The sequence below is a fragment of the Siphateles boraxobius genome, unplaced genomic scaffold, assembly GCF_051911475.1.
Source record: "Siphateles boraxobius isolate OS27281-9 unplaced genomic scaffold, OSU_SipBor_1 5, whole genome shotgun sequence".
Classification (NCBI taxonomy): domain Eukaryota; kingdom Metazoa; phylum Chordata; class Actinopteri; order Cypriniformes; family Leuciscidae; genus Siphateles; species Siphateles boraxobius.
Window position 1 is genome coordinate 18,658,944 of NW_027509141.1, and position 17,944 is coordinate 18,676,887.

Here is a 17,944-nt window from a genome sequence, read left to right on the forward strand (position 1 = left end):
TGCAAAGCTTTCGACATCCAGCTCCTCAGAACTGGACAATCTTAAATCAACATCATCATGTGCCTCCACCCGGGCAGAAGTAACCGCCGCAGCGCGTGCTTCCAGAGCCGGGTGAGAGGCACTGGATCCCGCCGGAGAAAGCTGAGATAGGGCGGGGCCCGTCTCAACGTCGCCGGTGAGATCCATCTGCGAGCCCCAAGACAAACGCCGCCGCTCTGCCTCAACAGAAGCGGGACCCGAGCCTCGGGGTGCTCGCAGCATACCGCTCTCCTCGAAGAGCGATTGCCGCGAGCGCAGAGTTCTCAGAGGAAAACGCTCACAATGCTTGCTCACAATCGACTCCCTCGAGAGCCGACTGGGCATGCTGAACTCCCAAACAAGCCACACATAGCTGGTGTGAATCCCCACCTGTGATGTATCGTGTACAGGGGGAAACACACTTCTTATACTGCTCGCTCATATTCTTGGTTTATATATATATATATATATATATATATATATATATATATATATATATATATATATATATAGTGATAAACTCCTGACAGAACAGACAAACACAATCGAGATTTCAGTTCACACACACAGAGCGCTGCTGAAGTAACAGAAGCTGGCGGCTTGTGTATTCAGGGGATATTTATAGCTTCCTGGTCAATGACGTCACTTGCTGTGACGCTCCATTTTCTCCTTTGACTGATTTCATTCATGCTTCAGACGCGTTACGCTGGGGGGCGTTCCCACTGCGATTACACGCAGCGGTAGTCCCTGAAGGGGAACCGAAGTATACTTAGGGCTTAAGAGACAAGTCTTCTGTATAAATGCCTCTAACCAAGAGCCATCCACTCACATTAGGAGAAATAGGTATGTGAACCTTTTTTGGATGTTAAAAGTTTCTTTAACCCTCTGGGGACTAAGCTCTTTTTGGTCCGTTTTCTCTATTTTTACATTTGGGCTTATAAACTATATGTAATGGAGATGGAACACTATGTGTTTGGTATCTATGGATTCAGAAGACCCTAAGCTAACATAAGCATGAGTGAAAATGTACCATAAACTAGAGAATTTCTAAAACGGAAATTTGATTTTTGGCATTTATTTTTCTGTAAATCACACATCACACAACAATAGTGAACAGTTTTTGAACAAAAAATATATTTGTCAAAGCCTTTGCTTGACAGAAATGTGTATTTGTTAAATAAAATGTGTAAAGAACAATGAAAAATTTAACTTTATTTACAAATAGTTTTTCTTAGGAATGCTTAGAATTTTCTAAGCAATGCTTCTCCTCGTCACTCTCCAGTAATTGTTCCAGAGCTTGTTCCACCGTAAATCGTTTACTGCTTGCCATCATAAAAGTGCTAAAACAATAAATAATGCTATAATTGTATGTGTATATATATATATTATAATTGTTCTGTCTCTCTCTCATATCTCTGTGCGCTCTCGCTCCGTAAAGCCTTGTTTATACTCGACGCGTCCGTTCGCTTTCTGTCGTCTCTGCAACTCAACGCTGTTTGCGTGATAGTATATAGTAACACCCCTTGCAAGGCTACAGAGTTCTCCGATTTGTTAGAATACGTCATGGTAACCTTCCTCTGATTGGGTAAGAAATGTATTCCTCCATCGGCAATTTTTCCATTGGTTGTTGCTCGTTAATCTGCCAAACAACATTGATTTCATTGGCCTTTGACGAAGTGGTATTGCGCAACAAGGAAGTGTGTATACAAGCCGGGTAAGTTTGTTATCACTGTTTACAGCGGAATCTGAGGAAGACAGCTAAAAAGACGGCACCTCTCTATCATTAATAGTTTTTGAGATAAGTAGACATTTGTAAAAGTATGCCATTTTGGGCGGTACCGCCCAATCCGTCCCCAGAGGGTTAAACACTTTAAAAAACCCTACCTTAACCCTGCTCTCCCCCCCTCTCTCTCTCTCTCTCTCTCTCTCTCTCTCTCTCTCTCTCTCTCTCTCTCTCTCTCTCTCTCAGGAACATTCTATATTGCTTGAGCAGACAAACTCCACGCTTCTCTATCCTGAAGGACGCCCTGGAGGTCCCCTGGCACAACAGCGTCAACCAGTCCATTACTCTTGTTTCCAGCGCCATCAGTTCAGCTGAGAAACTCATACAAAGTGGACTCGAACTTTTTGAGAATGAAAATCCACAATGACATCTGGAAAGAGATCTCATGGTGTCAGAATATGACCCAAATCCTGGGATCTTCTAACCCACACATGTTTCAGAGGGATCTGAAGACACTTTGAGAACTAGGGGATATCATTATGAAGTGCACTAGTTACCTAATGTTCACCAGAAGAATTTCTTCAGGCCATTACTAAGTTATTGTTTTTGTTCCTCTAATAACATTAAAAAATGGTACAGCCTTTGTGGTTTCTAACATCAGGCTAGGAAGATTAATGAGAAAAGAGTCAGAGAGCTAAACTCTATAACTCGCGGGGTCAAGTCTTTTTGTTCTGAGAAAAAAACACCAGCAGGTTTATCACCAACGTTTCCAGTCACATAAACCCCAGAGGACGACTGGAAGTCAGGACTCAAAACAGGTTTTTTATTGAAACAACTTGATGTTTGAAACATGTTTCAAAATATTTTAGAATATATTTTATTTGCTAGTCTAGCCCACCATTTTACAGATGGGAAGCAATGACCTTTGTGTGATCCGCAATCAACATGGAGTCGAACTTCATAATGCAAAACTTACTGATAGTAAAAAGGAAGGAAGCAGCAGTGGCGTGTGCTACTGTGACAGTCTCTCAGGGTCGTTTGTTTCAGAATCTAGAAAAATAGTAATGGAACAAAACATTTGTTTGAATAATGTTAGTACAAATGTTTTTTTTAACAGGTAAACCAATTAAAATTGAACTAAGACAGGTCAAGTCGACGAAACAAGAATTCAGGGTAATGATTTACTGAAACTATCTGGCAATAAAGTAGGGGTATAATTAGAAACATACTAATAATTTTGTGAATAAAAGTCATAGTCATAGGGTTAGAATGCAAGTTTAGAGTCCATAAATCCAAGGCAAACAGAGAAGTCTTCAAGAGGTGTGAAATGAGTCTGAGTCTGATTGGTGAATATATAAGCTAGACAAACAGTGCAGGTGTACTGTATGTTGTCATAATGGAGTGTGTGGGGTCATGGTAATATCATGTTAACGTCTTTTTGATTCTGGTGGCCAGTGTATTTGTTGTCAGCATTTGCAATAATGTTGTTTCTCTAGTAACTATGTTAGAGAGAAATAAGAGTTTTGTGAGTAACTAATGACTTCCCTTTTACTTTAGATACTTCACTTGCCTTTTAAGTATGAAAAACAGCTCAATTAGAAATACAAAATTCAGGGAATCTAGTTTGACCCAGCTTTAATTTATTTACGTGCCTTCAAATGAGTCATACATGCTTTTAGAGCAGCAATTTGCACTCAGAGATTTAAAAACCAAACATTTACCAAAATATTTTGTACTGTGGTTGTGCTTATTTATAACTTTTAAGTTGTGGAGATATTATTTGAAAGGTTTGTAAAGTTAAAATGATTTTCTTTCTGCTTTTTTTATTGTTTCTAATCTGTTTAGTAAGCCCCTGGAACATATTTTTAGAGAGCAGCCATTTAAAACTGTGCATCATTTCTGCATTTAACAGAGTTAGCATTTCCTAAGTAATTATGAAAATCCATGTAAACAGATACTGCATTTGCACATGGAGAAATTCTGTGAACTCTTCTATTGCTGGACTACTACACTAAACAACCCAGAAGAGTCCAGCTCATTTACATTGCACTAAAATGAACTCTTAAGCTGTTAACCTGCCTGTGTGCTCTTTTATTTATTTATTTTATTTTCTAAGTATATGTAAATACTGATCTTTTAATCTTGCTCATAATTTTTGTTGACCCAAGATAATTTTCAGGTTCAGTATGTCTTGAATTGCAACCGTTTGTATTGTGGAGCATTTGTATGAATTTTATATCATGTGACATCTTTTCAGACTGCAGCTGCAAGTTGCATGTTTTTATTTAGATTAGAATACAGAAGTTAGACTTATTTAGATTTAGAATAGTAGGCGATTCGTTCTTATCGAATGTCAGACACTGAAATTGCACATACTGTTGTTTCTCAGTGAAATATCTCACAACCGAAGCATTAACTCTATACAAGCGAACATATATAAGGGGCAATGTAAAATCAACCAGCAGTTGTCACTAAATAGATCCCCAAAAGGGCGATCAGGACCCCTATGTGGAGAGGAAGGGGTTTGTTTTGTGAAAACGACTGGCCGACTATACATTGTTTTCCATATTACACGGCTACTCTGCAAATATATATAAATAGATTGTTATTAGTTAGTTAGTAGTTCATTATTATCAATATTTAAGTCATCTGATGTAATTTTCACTACAACTGAAAACTAAGACACAAGATGGCGCAAGTTTTGTTTGCATGAAAGTGTTGCTCGTTTAAGTTAAGGTGCAATCACGTTTACCATTGTTCGCCAATTTCTGAAATCCATTCATTTCAATTGGAATCCATGCGATTTGGGAGTTTCCCCAAAAAGATTTCCCCACCCAGATTTCACAGGAGGTTCATGTTGGTCATGCGGATTTTCCACAAAATTATTGAAATTTCACAATCTTAAAACAAATCTATCATTATTTCAATAGAGTAGATGAATGAAGCACCACTAACACAAAAATGTTTAAAAATTTGTGTGACCAACTGAACCCAGTGTGAAATTTGCATGGGAATCGCATTTACACAAAATTCCAGATCGCATGGATTCCTATTGAAATGACAGAATTTTTCACATTAAAATGTGCAGAGCAACGATAAATGTTACCACATCTTTACTCGGATTAGCGGACTAATATACATACAGCGTTGCTATAGGTGAAAGGAAATACCAATCAGAATTGAGTATTCCAGAGAGCTGTGTAATAAACACCCCTGTGGCATAGATCTGTAAACAGTTTTTCCCAGTATTTTTCCATGTTTGGCATCACTTTATACTGAAATGAGTACTATTGTAAATGCAGTGCATGTAAAATCATTTTTGTATATGGGATGTCTAAAAGCTTGAGAACACCCATTTTGGAGAACGACACTTTTGAACATAATTCATGTGAGTGTGCTTGGTGACACGTACTAAATGACATTTTAGTGCATTCAATGTCCTACACTAAATGACATTTATGTTTTGTCTCAATGGACTACAGAGGTTGGATCCAGACTTTTTATACTCAGTGGGGCATTAAATATAATTGTGTTGTCTTTAGTTTGATGTCTTGTGGACCCACATGGGTCAGAAAGCACCTAATGGATGGACAATGTGAACACGCTCTCGCTGTTTAAATGGGTGGAAGGTTTTATTCAATTCATGGTATGTTGGAGAAAAGAATATTTTAAATGAGGAGCGATATAATGCGATATTCAAAATGCACTAAACTGTAATAAGGGTATAGAGGATTTCAAATGCATGTTATTTTTTTCTGCTTAATTTGTATTCCACTGATCGGAAATAAATACCAGTGCTGAAATAACATCTATTTGATCATCAATCTCTTTTCATTTCTCACTCAGACTATTTCACTACCTTGAGAATGATAAGCTGCATTTTTCTGTCAAGCATATATGTACTTTATTTAGCAATGTGTAATGTGATTCTGATGGCAGCTGGAAATTGCCTTGTATTAAAATGCCCCTTTGGATATTACCTTTCATGTATTGTGTAATAAAGCTTTTTGTGAATGTAAAAGGTTTGCAAAGTTTCAAAGATCAAAGTGCACGATTAATTGAGTTATTGTCTCCTAAAAGAAAGAATCGATTCTGAACTGCCTGAAACGAGTCGCTGGCAATTCCAGTCTTACTGATTTAGACCAATCAGAGCAGATTAATCTAACGTGATTGAACCGTTTTAGACACTGCGAGAAAAAAGGTGATGCTGCAATATGAGAAAAGTGCGTTTTTGACCTTGGTGCATGTAAACATAATGGGCCCTATTATAAACCCAGCACAATGCAGCGCCAGGCAAGTGTTTTTTGCTAGTTTCAGCCCGACGCAGTTATAATTTTCACATCCTGCACCAAGTTGTTTAATAGCAAATGCATTTTCGCCCATTTGTTCGCCCATGGGTGTCTGGTCTGAAAACGAGATGTGTTCAAGCGCATTGTTGGCGCGTTGATATTTTGAGGTAACTGAAATAGACCGTGCCATTGACCAACAAAAACCTGGTCTAAAGTCAATAGCGCAGTATTTATTTATATTTTTGTTATTTAAAAAGTGCGTTAGTAATGTGTTCTAGGCAGGTCCACAACACGCGAACACTCTGCTTATTATACACACAGTGGCGTGCAGGATCACAGAAGCATGCCGAATATTAAAATGTAAAAGATTATTATTGTGTACATAAAGATATGGTAAAATCTGGTTTGTCCTGTAGATGGTCTGTTTGCGCGCTTTAACCTAACGCACGAGCAGATCCGTTTCAGAAGCGCTGAATCTTACAGCTTACACATTCCGCCATGTAGATAGCAAATCCGCCATGTCACGAGCGCAACTGGCTTTTAAAGGGAACGGGAGATGAGACACTGTTTGGTTTATTGCACCTTACGCCCACAACACACCCATTACTCGTTAAGAGAATAGGGACAACCCTTTTAGACCATGCGGCGAACATTTTTCCCGTCATTAAACTAGCAAAGTGGATTCAGACACGCCCCTAAGTGCGCTTAAGCCCTGCACTTTAGACCTTGCGCTTAGATCTTTAAAATAGAGTCCATTGTTGGAGCCAAAATTAAGAAAACTTTAAAATAGTATCATGGGGCACTTTAACATAACTAATGACCCCACCAACTGGCACATATCCTGTCTTCATAAGTTATTGCTATTTTCATAAACGGACATTTCACCCTCACAGTTTTCATAAATAACATTGTGCACACCTGTCAGTTTTCATAAAAGTGTTCGTTTACACGAACCCGTGTATATTTGCCGTCAAGAGCATGCCAAACCTGTAGGGGGCAGTGTAACGAGAAGCTCAAGCCCACTTTAGGCAATCAGAATCCCGAAAATGGCAACGAATCACTTCCTCTTTCTCTTTTGAACAAAGATGGACAAGGGAACAGACGAAAAGGGTTTGCACCAACATAAATGCTACTGCTACTCTGAATGCATTCATGATCACCATAGCCAAATGAAAATGTAAAAATTTCGCACTTTTGACGCGGGTGCAAGTTCTGTCGCATACTGTGACGTCGGCTGCCTAAAACTACTCGGTTACTCACGTAACCTCAGTTCCCTGAGTTAGGGAACGAGTATTGCGTAGCTATACGCAGTGGGGAAACTCCTTTTCCTCGATTTACTGAAGCCTTTATGTAAAGCGCATTTGCAGCTGCACAGCTAGAACATGAGCGTCTGGCTCGCTCATAGGCTGCGCTGCGGCAACTGCACATCCAATGGCGCAGGCGCCTCTGACGTGCAACCAATGAGATCACTCTGCGTCATACACGTCAGAGCCCGCCAAGGGGGCGTGACCTCAGTCTATAATAGTCCCCGAATTCGCCATTATAGCAGGTTTAACGACTGAAGCGACAACTTGCCATGTTACTATAGTGCGGCTGGCTACGCAATACTCGTTCCCTAACTCAGGGAACTGAGGTTACGTGAGTAACCGAGTAGTTCCCTTTCGAACGGTCACTTCGTATTGCGTAGCTATACGCAGTGGGGACGCCATGCAAAACGCCGCACTGAGTAACTGGCTGCCACTGCAACTCAGGCCCCTGAGCATACAGAACAAGCCATAACCGCATAATTATGTATAAATAGACCAGACACCGTCAGGTCTAAAATAGTACACATCAGTTAGAAATAACCCAAAATACTACACCAATGAACCCAGACACTGTCGGGGTTATTGGTATATGAACATATAACCAGTCAAGTGGGTTTATATATGAAATTATAACCGGCCAAAGCAGGTTTTATATATGTATGGAATATAACCGGCAAAAGCGGGTTTTATATATGTCATATAACCGGCCAAAGCGGGTTTTATATATATGTAAATATAACCGGCAACAGCGGGTTTATGCATGAATACAACCAGCCAGCAGCGGGTTTTATATATATATGTGAATGTGATAGTGCACAGTAATATATGACAAGACCAGCCACCGACGGGTCTTAATCATACCGAAAGCACCTTCGCCTGCAGGGAAGGCACTTCTCTATTATAGAAACTCATAAATGTGGAAGGCGAGGACCAGCCGGCCGCATCACAAATATCACTAATGGGAATGCCAGATGACCAAGCCCATGACGAGACATACCTCTGGTCGTATGGGCCTTGATACCTATAGGGCAAACTTGACCCGCTGCGGTATAAGCCATAGAAATAGCATCCACTATCCATCTAGACAGTCTTTGCTTAGTGACTGGATCCCCCTTGGATCTACCACCAAAGCAGACAAAAAGCTGTTCTGATTGTCTAAAAGACGCAGAAAGCTCCCGATAGATTCTCAGCGCTCAGACAGGGCAGAGAAGATTAACCTCTCCATCCTCTGCAGAAGGAGGGAGGGCTGATAATGTCACCACCTGTGCTCTGAACAGTGTTGAGAGCACTTTAGGAACGTAACCATGTCTGGGCTTGAGGATGACTCTGGAGTCATCTGGACCCAACTCCAAACATGCAGGGCTCACAGAGAGCGCCTGCAGATCTCCCACTCGTTTGATAGATGCCAACGCCATAAGGAGAGCGGTCTTCAGCGAGAGGGTTTTTAGATCAACCGATTGGAGCGGTTCGAAAGGCGGACCTTTCAGAGCCCCCAGGACCGTGGAGAGGTCCAGAGGCGGCACAGACGGAGGCCTGGAGGGGTTCATTCTCCTCGCACCTTTCAGGAATCTTACGACCAGGTCGTTTCTTCCCAGTGACTGGCCAGCCGTCAGAACATGATGTGCTGCTATGGCTGCCACATACACTTTGAGCGTGGACGGGGAGCAACCCGCGTCCAGCAGCTCCTGTAAGAATGAGCGAACCACTGATATCACACATGACTCTGGGTCAGCCTGATTTTTCGAGCACCAGCTGGAAAAACCTGACCATTTTGAAGCATACAGGCGCCGAGTCGACGGGGCCCTGGCTTCAGATATAGTGCTTAAAACCTTCTCAGGAAGGTCCTTGGGTACCCGTTGAGGGGCCAAACATGAAGGGCCCATAAATCGGGTCTCGGATGCCACAATGTCCCGTTCACCTGTGTGAGGAGGTCTTTCCTCAGTGGAACAGGCCATGGGATTGTGTCCGATAACTGAACTAGTTCCGGGAACCACGATCTGGTTTTCCAGAGAGGGGCCACCAGAAGGACTGGGCACCCGCTCTCTCTGACCCGTTTGATGACTTGTGGAATCATCGAGACGGGGGGGGAAAGGCATAAAAGGGACGGTTGGGCCAGACATGGGCCAGCGCGTCCCTGTTCTTCGAGAAGAACAATTTGCAGTGGGTGTTGATTCTCGAGGCGAAAAGGTCGATTTCGGCCTCGCCAAACACCTTCCATATTAGACTGACCGTCTGTGGGTTCAGGGACCACTCGCCGAGGGGAGTGTTGTCCCATGAAAGCATATTCGCGCCCACATTCTGGACGCCCGGGATATGCGCTGCTCTCAGAGAGCTCAGGTTGGTTTGTGCCCATATAGAGGAGGTCTCTTGCCATCGCATGCAGGTTCCCTGACCTGATGCCCCCCTGGCGATTCATGTAGGCCACCACTGACGTATTGTCTGTGCGGACTAAGACGTAGTGACCTCTGAGGTTCGACAGAAATGCCTTCAGGGCCAACCCAACTGCTTTCATCTCCAGACAGTTGATATGTAAGCTCTGCTCCGTGCTCGACCAGAGGCCGGATGCAGGCATGCCCTCGTGCAGCGCTCCCCAACCCAGGTTGGACGCATCTGTAAGAACCACTTTCCTCCTGGAAATTGTTCCCATTGTCACCCCCTCGTGGTGCCAGTTCTGGGCCCGCCAGGGAATCAGGGTTCTTAAACAACCGTGATTCACCATAACGCGCAAGCTGCCTGACTGCCATGCATGAGTTGGCCCACAGCGTTTCAGCCAATGCTGCATCGGGCGCATGCGCAGTAATCCCATGCGGAGTACTGGCGATGCTGCTGCCATGAGACCAAGCAGTTTCTGAAATTTCTTCAGTGGCGCGCGCTCGCGCAATCTGAAAGTGCCTGCAAGCGCTCGCACCGAGAGCGCGCGCTCTGTGTGAGTCACGCTGTCATAGCTCTCGAGTCTAAAACTGTGCCCAGAAAGATCATGCTCTGGCTGGGGGTTAGTTTGCTTTTTGAAACATTGATTGTGAAACCCAGGCATTTTAGATGGCCGAGAATCAAATCCCTGTGAGCTAATAGCTCGATTCTCGACTGTGCCCGCACCAGCCAGTCGTCGAGATAATTTAACATGCGCACTCCCTGAAATCTCAGAGGAGAAAGCGCTGCATCCACACACTTCGTGAATGTACGGGGTGCCAACGATAGACCGATCGGCAGAACGGTGTATTGATAAGCCCGGCCCTCGAAGGCGAATCTCAAGAATGGCCTGTGACGAGGATTTATTTGAATGTGAAAGTAAGCATCTTTCAGATCCATTGTGACAAACCAATCCCCCGGGCGCACTTGCGCGAGGATATGTTTGATAGTTAACAATTTGAACGGCCGTCTCATGAGAGCTTTGTTCAAATGTCTCAAATCTAGAATGGGTCTGAGACCGCCGTCTTTTTTCGGAATCAGAAAATAGCGGCTGTAAAAACCCATATTTTTTAGCGCGGGGGGGACTAATACTATCGCCCCTTTTGCTAATAGATTTTGTACTTCGGTGCGAAGCACGTGACCCACGTTGCTTCTCACCGAAGTCTCGAGAACCGCCTGAAATTCCGGGGGTCTGCGAGCGAATTGGAGCGAGTAACCTCGCTTTATAGTGTTTATGACCCAACTCGACACATCGGGGATAGCTTGCCAGGCTAGAACCCGTGTGGCTAGGGCTTGACACACTGATTGGGGCTGGTCGCCTAACATAGGGGGACCTGATACCCTTATATTGGGATTTGTGCACACATTGAGTATTGGACTGACTGTACAAGCATTTGCGTGTGGGGAAGTCAGTGTTACAACGGGGGAGGGGCCACCTAGTGAAGGGGGACCGTGAACCCATATATTGTGATTTGTGCACACATTGAATGTTGGACTGACTGCACAAGCATTTGCGTGTGGGGAAGTCAGTGTTACAACAGGGGAGGGACCGCCTAGTGAAGGGGAACCGTGAACCCATGTGTTGTGCTTGTGAAACTGATAGCTAACATTTTGAACGGCCGTCTCATGAGAGCTTTGTTCAAATGTCTCAGATCTAGAGTGGGTCTGAGGCCGCCGTCATTTTTCGGAATTAGAAAATAGCGGCTGTAAAAACCCGTATGTTTTAGCACAGGGGGGACTAATTCTATCACCCCTTTTGCTAATGAATTCTGTACATCGGTGCGAAGCATGTGACCCACGTTGCTTCTCACCGAAGTCTCGAGAACCGCCTGAAACTTTGGGGGTCTGCGAGCGAATTGGAGCGAGTTGCCTCGCTTTATAGCGTTTATAACTCAACTCGACACATCGGGGATAGCTTGCCAGGCTATAACCCGTGTGGCTAGGGCTTGACACACTGATTGGGACGGGCCGCCTAACATAGGGGGACCTGATGCCCTTATATTGTGATTTTTGCACACATTGAGTGTTGGACTGACTGTACAAGCATTTGCGCGTGGGGAAGTCAGTGTTACAACAGGGGAGGGGCCGCCTAGTGAAGGGGGACCGTGAACCCATATATTGTGATTTGTGCACACATTGAATGTTGGACTGACTGCACAAGCATTTGCGTGTGGGGAAGTCAGTGTTAAAACAGGGGAGGGGCCGCCTAGTGAAGGAGGACCGTGAACCCATATATTGTGATTTGTGCACACATTGAATGTTGGACTGACTGCACAAGCATTTGCGTGTGGGGAAGTCAGTGTTAAAACAGGGGAGGGGCCGCCTAGTGAAGGGGGACCGTGAACCCATATATTGTGATTTGTACACACATTGAATGTTGGACTGACTGCACAAGCATTTGCGTGTGGGGAAGTCAGTGTTACAACAAGGGAGGGGCCGCCTAGTGAAGGGGGACCGTGAACCCATGTGTTGTGCTCGTGTGCTTTATTTGGGTCGCCGTGAAAACGGCGTTTGTTTGCAAAGACGCGCTCACTGCTGCGGGCCTGTTTACAATAATAAAATCCCCAGCCGCCTGAACTGTACAGGGGGCTGTGGGAAGTTTTGCTGGCTTCTTTGAGGGTGGTCCGGCAAGCGCGGGACACGTGCCCTCTCTTTCCTTTGCGTGCTAGGACGGCTTTGGCGGGAAGCGTTCGGCATCAGCCGCAGGGCGGGGCTGAGAGGCCTGTTTCGCCGGCTTTGCTGGTCGGCGCCAGCTAGCACGGTTAGTTCCACTCGAGCTCGAGGTCCGCGACGGCCTGTGTTAGGATCCGAAGCATTTCAGCGTCGGAGTTAGTCCTGCCTCGCTGGGTCCGCCGAAAGAGACGAGGCCCGCCACGTGGTGGTGGGGGGGCGCTGATCTCCCTCGAACGGGACCGGAGATGACTGAGCTGGAGTGAGTGAAGCACGCGGGGACGTGGCCGGCGTGCATTCACAAACGTCCGTGCTCTCTGGATGCCGTTGGCTGCGGCGCTTCTTCTTCCTCGGCTGAAGTAGGGCCGGAGAAGGGAGCGCGGGTGATGCGGCGCCGCCGTCTCGAGAGAGAGCTAACGTCAGCCGAGTTCGCAGCACGGAGATAGGCATGCACGCGCAGGCCGCACATCCGCTGACAGAGAGTGCATTCTCTGCGTGGTAGAGTCCCAGGCATGAAATGCAGCTCGCGTGTTCGTAGGCCTCGCATAACACGAGGCATATGGAACAACGCTGATACAGATATAAACACATAATAAACAGATATTGAAAAGGATATCGCCGGATAGCCACAGGAGAGACGGCGTCAGGAGAAACACGGTTGAGATGTGTAGTCTGCTGAACTGTAGCTCGCTCAGGCTGAAGGCTTGTTCGACGGCGAAGGCTCAATAAATGGTCAGAGACGTGAAGTTTGTCGCTGAAGGAGTAAAATCTGCTATAATGGCGAATTCGGGGACTATTATAGACTGAGGTCACGCCCCCTTGGCGGGCTCTGACGTGTATGACGCAGAGTGATCTCATTGGTTGCACGTCAGAGGCGCCTGCGCCATTGGATGTGCAGTTGCCGCAGCGCAGCCTATGAGCGAGCCAGACGCTCATGTTCTAGCTGTGCAGCTGCAAATGCGCTTTACATAAAGGCTTCAGTAAATCGAGGAAAAGGAGTTTCCCCACTGCGTATAGCTACGCAATACGAAGTGACCGTTCGAAAGGGAACTCAGTTTTTCTCAGTTTACATGCAAACAGAGTTTTCCAAAATCTGCACTCTGGGCGGAGTTTTTAGAAAGAATTGTTTGCAGAGGCGAATTCTCCATTTGCATGTAAACGAAGGGCACAAACGAAGGGAAATGTCTCCGTTTTTCAAAATAACCATGTACATGTAAACGGGGCATGAAGCAATCTCTTTCATTTTCCTCAAGACTTCATTTGTTTCCTCTTAGGAACAAGTCTCTGAACAAAAATTGCCTTAATAAGCTCCTGACACCCTCCTAATGTTAAAATCTGTCTCGTAATATCTGTTTTGACATGCTGGCTTCAAGCCATTTAAGTATGCTTCTTTAGATAGTTTTACTTATTTCCATGCAGCTGCTCTGTTATTCCATTATATTTGTTTCATGCGCATATAATAATAATCACTAGTTGTTATTTGCCAATCCTGAAGAGAATTATTCTAATCTCTTTTGTTATAAATGTCTTTAATCATTGCAGTCATAAACAGAAAAGGTCACCGCCATCCCTAAAATCTCTTTGGGGAGAGTATTAAAAAAACTAATGCTGACTTGTAAAGCTCTTTGATTTAACATCTAATTGCTCTGATAAAAGGGTAAAGTTTATTATCAAGAGAAATCAATGAAATAAAGATGAAAGCATGCTCGTGGAATATAGATGTAGCTTATGTACACAAAAGTTTTTAAACATTTTATGATGACTTTCAGGAATGTCACTCTCAATCACTTATATGAAACTCTCCTAAAGTAGGATTTTGTTTATTTCTGTTAATAAATGTGAATAGACATTTATTTTGGGACTATTTAAATGCCAAATATATGTATTAATTGTTATATCTGCAGTAAATCATGATACACAGTATCACACCATTTCCATATTCAATGTGCATAAGCATATTGTTTTATGTATAGTTTTAAATTAATAATTATTATTTATTTATTTTTATAACTAATTATTCATTAAAGTTATTCCACAGCATCTGCATAAATCAATTTTTCAGAACAATTTAATTTAAAAGATTTCACCAATGTTTGCGTTTTATTTTAGTTTCACTATTCTGTTATTCTTCTTTTTCCTTACCATTGCAGTATTATAATACAGGGTTGAATTCGACGCGCACGCGCAGCATCACGAGCTTTCAGTAGGAATGCACGCGAGAGATGGAATATATAAATGCAGTGATGGCGACAGCTGCAGAGGAGATCTCAGTAAACAACACTGAGACACCAGTGTCTTTCAAATGCGCAAGGAAAGACCATGCTAGACCCTGGAAACTGAGTCTAATTTATCTGCAGTGCTGTGAGTATAAGGAGAGATCGATACGTGATAGAAACGCAGAGGTCTAAAGTATCCACCCCGCACCGCACTACATCATTGGTTTGAACGTGTAACACCATTTTACATCATGTACAGAGCACGTTATATCTTTATAGCACTCCTGATTTTCCTCCTTCAGGTCTATTTCAGAGATACAGTAACAGTACCATGACGCCATTCTCCTCTGCTGAATGCTCCGTTCACACAATTCATATCACACACATATTGCATGGGAGAAGCATGTGTTCTTTGTTGTTTAATTGCAGAGGAGTTATTAGTTGGTCTTCTGCAGGGTTGGCTCAATGCATTTGTGACTTTTTTTTTGTTTTTGTCACAGTTTAAGTTAAACGAATATGTCAAGCATCTTATTGGATTTATTAAATCCAATCATTGAGACATTTGAGTACTTCATTCAAAATGACATTTCTGTCATCCTTCACTCACCTTTGTTCCAAACCCGTGTGAATTTAATAACGGATCAGTGAGTCAGTGTGTTGAACTGGATCATTCCTTTTCGTTAACAAATTCAGATCAGTTTTGTGAACTATCTCGTCCGAGTTAATTTGAAAGAATTGAAAAGAATGAATCATTCACTGTAATAAATAAATACAAAAATAGAAAAGAAAAACAAGCTGTAAATAAAACAAATATTATTGTAGCATGTTTTACAAGAAAATACTATTTCAGTCTTTGTACTTAAAAAAAATAGAAAAAAATAGACCTAAGTGAGGCGAACAATAGCCTTTAAAATGACTTAAAATACACAACAATGAGACAATAATAATTGGTTCAAATAAAGTATCAAAAGTAAGTAATCATATGGTGTTATTTAAGAATGCTGTTAAAATACATGATGTAATTTCATGTACATATAATCAACTTTACATTACATATTATAACAAATGCCTGCAGAGGCCAACGGCTTGGTGATTGTTGTTTTTACACTTAATAGCATGATCAAATCTGGCCAACATTTGACTCAAATATCCACTTAATCTTTAATATTTTGACACTTTTTACAATAGAAATGCTACAGCCATTTAAATTTCTTGAACATGAATATAAAGAAATTGCGATGCCAACAACAATTTGCATATTTAGAAACATGTTTATGTATTCTCCTGTGTTGCCATAGTTTTTTAAATAATTTACGTTACAAATCTAGTGAAATAGCACAATTTGCATTCACAGGTTGCGTAAATGCTTTGCAACCCAAACTCACCGCAGAGGTTTTTTAAATGAGCTGCTGAGATGCCTCCAAATGGTAAAAGTGCAACACTTTGCCATAAAAATGCATTCCCTTATGCGTCTTTGAAAACCCAGTCAAACAGCACATGCAGAGACTGAGTTTGTGTGGAGCAGCATTTATTGTGAATAAAGCCACGTAACCTGCGCATGTAAATAATGAAAGCGCTGCGCTTCACTCTGAAACCCGTAGCGCATATATTTACTTAATTGAATCGAGGATATTTTAAAAACAAGCATTCAAATTTAATCGAGGAATTGTGACAGCCCCAGAAATGCACTAGCAATTTTTGAAAGGAAACTGTTTCAAAGTAATTCCTACATCAATTTTTTTCAGTGTTCATGAATTGGACATTGGACAACTTTAATAAATACACCAAGGGGAACAAAGGGGGTATGTTATCATTTTTTGTAATATACATGACATTCCAATCTTCATGGACAATAAAGCAAGGGTCTTCAACTGGGGGTTCACAAATAAATGTTTGATTACAAATAATAAAAAACACCACAAAGTCAACACCCAAAAATGAAAATTATCCCATAATTTACTCACCCTCATGCCATCCTAGGTGTATATGACTTTCTTTTTCTAAAAATATCCTTGCTCTTCTAAACTTTATAATGGGAGTGAATGGCGCTCCTGATTTTGAAGACCAAAAAAGTACATCCATCCATCATAAAAGTAGCCTAATCCATACAGCTCCAGAGGGTTAATAAAGGCTTTTTGAAGTGAAGCGATGTGTTTTTGTAAGAAAAATATCCATATGTAAAACTTTATAAACTAAAATAACGGTAGACAGCCTACGCCAGTCGACTTGCACCAAAAAAGTAACTTCTGAGGCCATGTATGACACAGAATGGGACACATATGTATATATATATATACAGGGTTTGAAATTAACACCCCCCAAATGCGGGTAAAAATCAACTGTGGCAGCCAGGTAACACTGTCAAATCATAAGCTAATTTGGTGGGTTACTTATATTTACTCACTTTGCTGGGGAAGTTTGTGTAAGCCAAATCTGCGCAGAATTAGAGCACATACTAAACTCGTGAGTCATCATGATAGAATCTGTGCATATATGACTTACTTGAACATACACATCACTATGCAACAAATAACGGCGCGTGGTTGTTCATTTGGTTAACAGAAAATACATTGTTAATTTTCAACATCCTACAATTTTAGCTGACCATGGTTTATGAGACCAAAGGTTTGTTTTGACAGGATTTTGTTTGAATAAGTTATTTAATAAGTTATTTGTTTGCATGTATAAAATCCAAATTTTATAATAATATATATATATATATATATATATATATATATATATATATATATATATATATATATATATATATAACTGTGATGTAGTTAATCTGGTTTATTTATTTATTTTTGGCTAGTAGAAGTTCTGAATGGTCGGGAACTTAACATTTTTGTAGCCATTTATATGGTGCTTGATTGTAATTTCAGAGCTTGACAGCACCTGGTATCTGTTTACTTTCATTGTGGGAAAAATAAGCATTCATATTTGTTACATTTCCTCTTTGGTTCATCACAGAAAAGAAAACCATACAGGTTTATTTTGGGGTTAATTTAGTTTTGAACTATTCTTTTAAATGGCAATATAAAGTAACCCTGCTTTGTTTCTGGTTACAGCTGCACATGCTGTTGTGTTGTTTTAGTAGAAAGCCAGCAGATGTTGTCTTTGGCAGTGTAGCAGCATTATGTGACAGCTGCATAAACCTTTTAGGTCTATTTTATGTGTAAACTGCTTGAATTTGTAGCTTGATCCGGCCATTAACCAGAAACTTATACTTGACAGTTCCTGTTGTTTGTACATCAGGCATAATTTTCGTTGTGTCTTCAATTTTTCTCCTATTTTATACCCCTAAGTGGA

At 42.1% G+C, this 17,944-nt stretch overlaps 2 protein-coding genes across 4 annotated transcripts in view; both read left to right on the forward strand.

Moving 5' to 3' along the window:
• Positions 1-5,549, forward strand: part of naaladl2 (N-acetylated alpha-linked acidic dipeptidase like 2) — a 406,458-nt gene extending 400,909 nt beyond the window's left edge. The window contains 1 exon segment of the mRNA XM_077203075.1: positions 1,988-5,549. Coding sequence (XP_077059190.1) covers positions 1,988-2,168 — 181 coding nt within the window. The 3' untranslated portion in view covers positions 2,169-5,549.
• A 9,045-nt stretch (positions 5,550-14,594) lies between these two features.
• LOC143711515 (uncharacterized) overlaps positions 14,595-17,944 on the forward strand; it is a 232,757-nt gene continuing 229,407 nt past the window's right edge. The window contains exon 1 of one of the 3 annotated variants that reach the window (XM_077203077.1): positions 14,595-14,777. In XM_077203077.1, the coding sequence (XP_077059192.1) occupies positions 14,639-14,777 (139 nt within the window). In that variant the 5' untranslated portion in view covers positions 14,595-14,638. The remainder of the gene's footprint in view (positions 14,778-17,944) is intronic. The other 2 variants (XM_077203076.1, XM_077203078.1) reach the window with 2 other exon arrangements.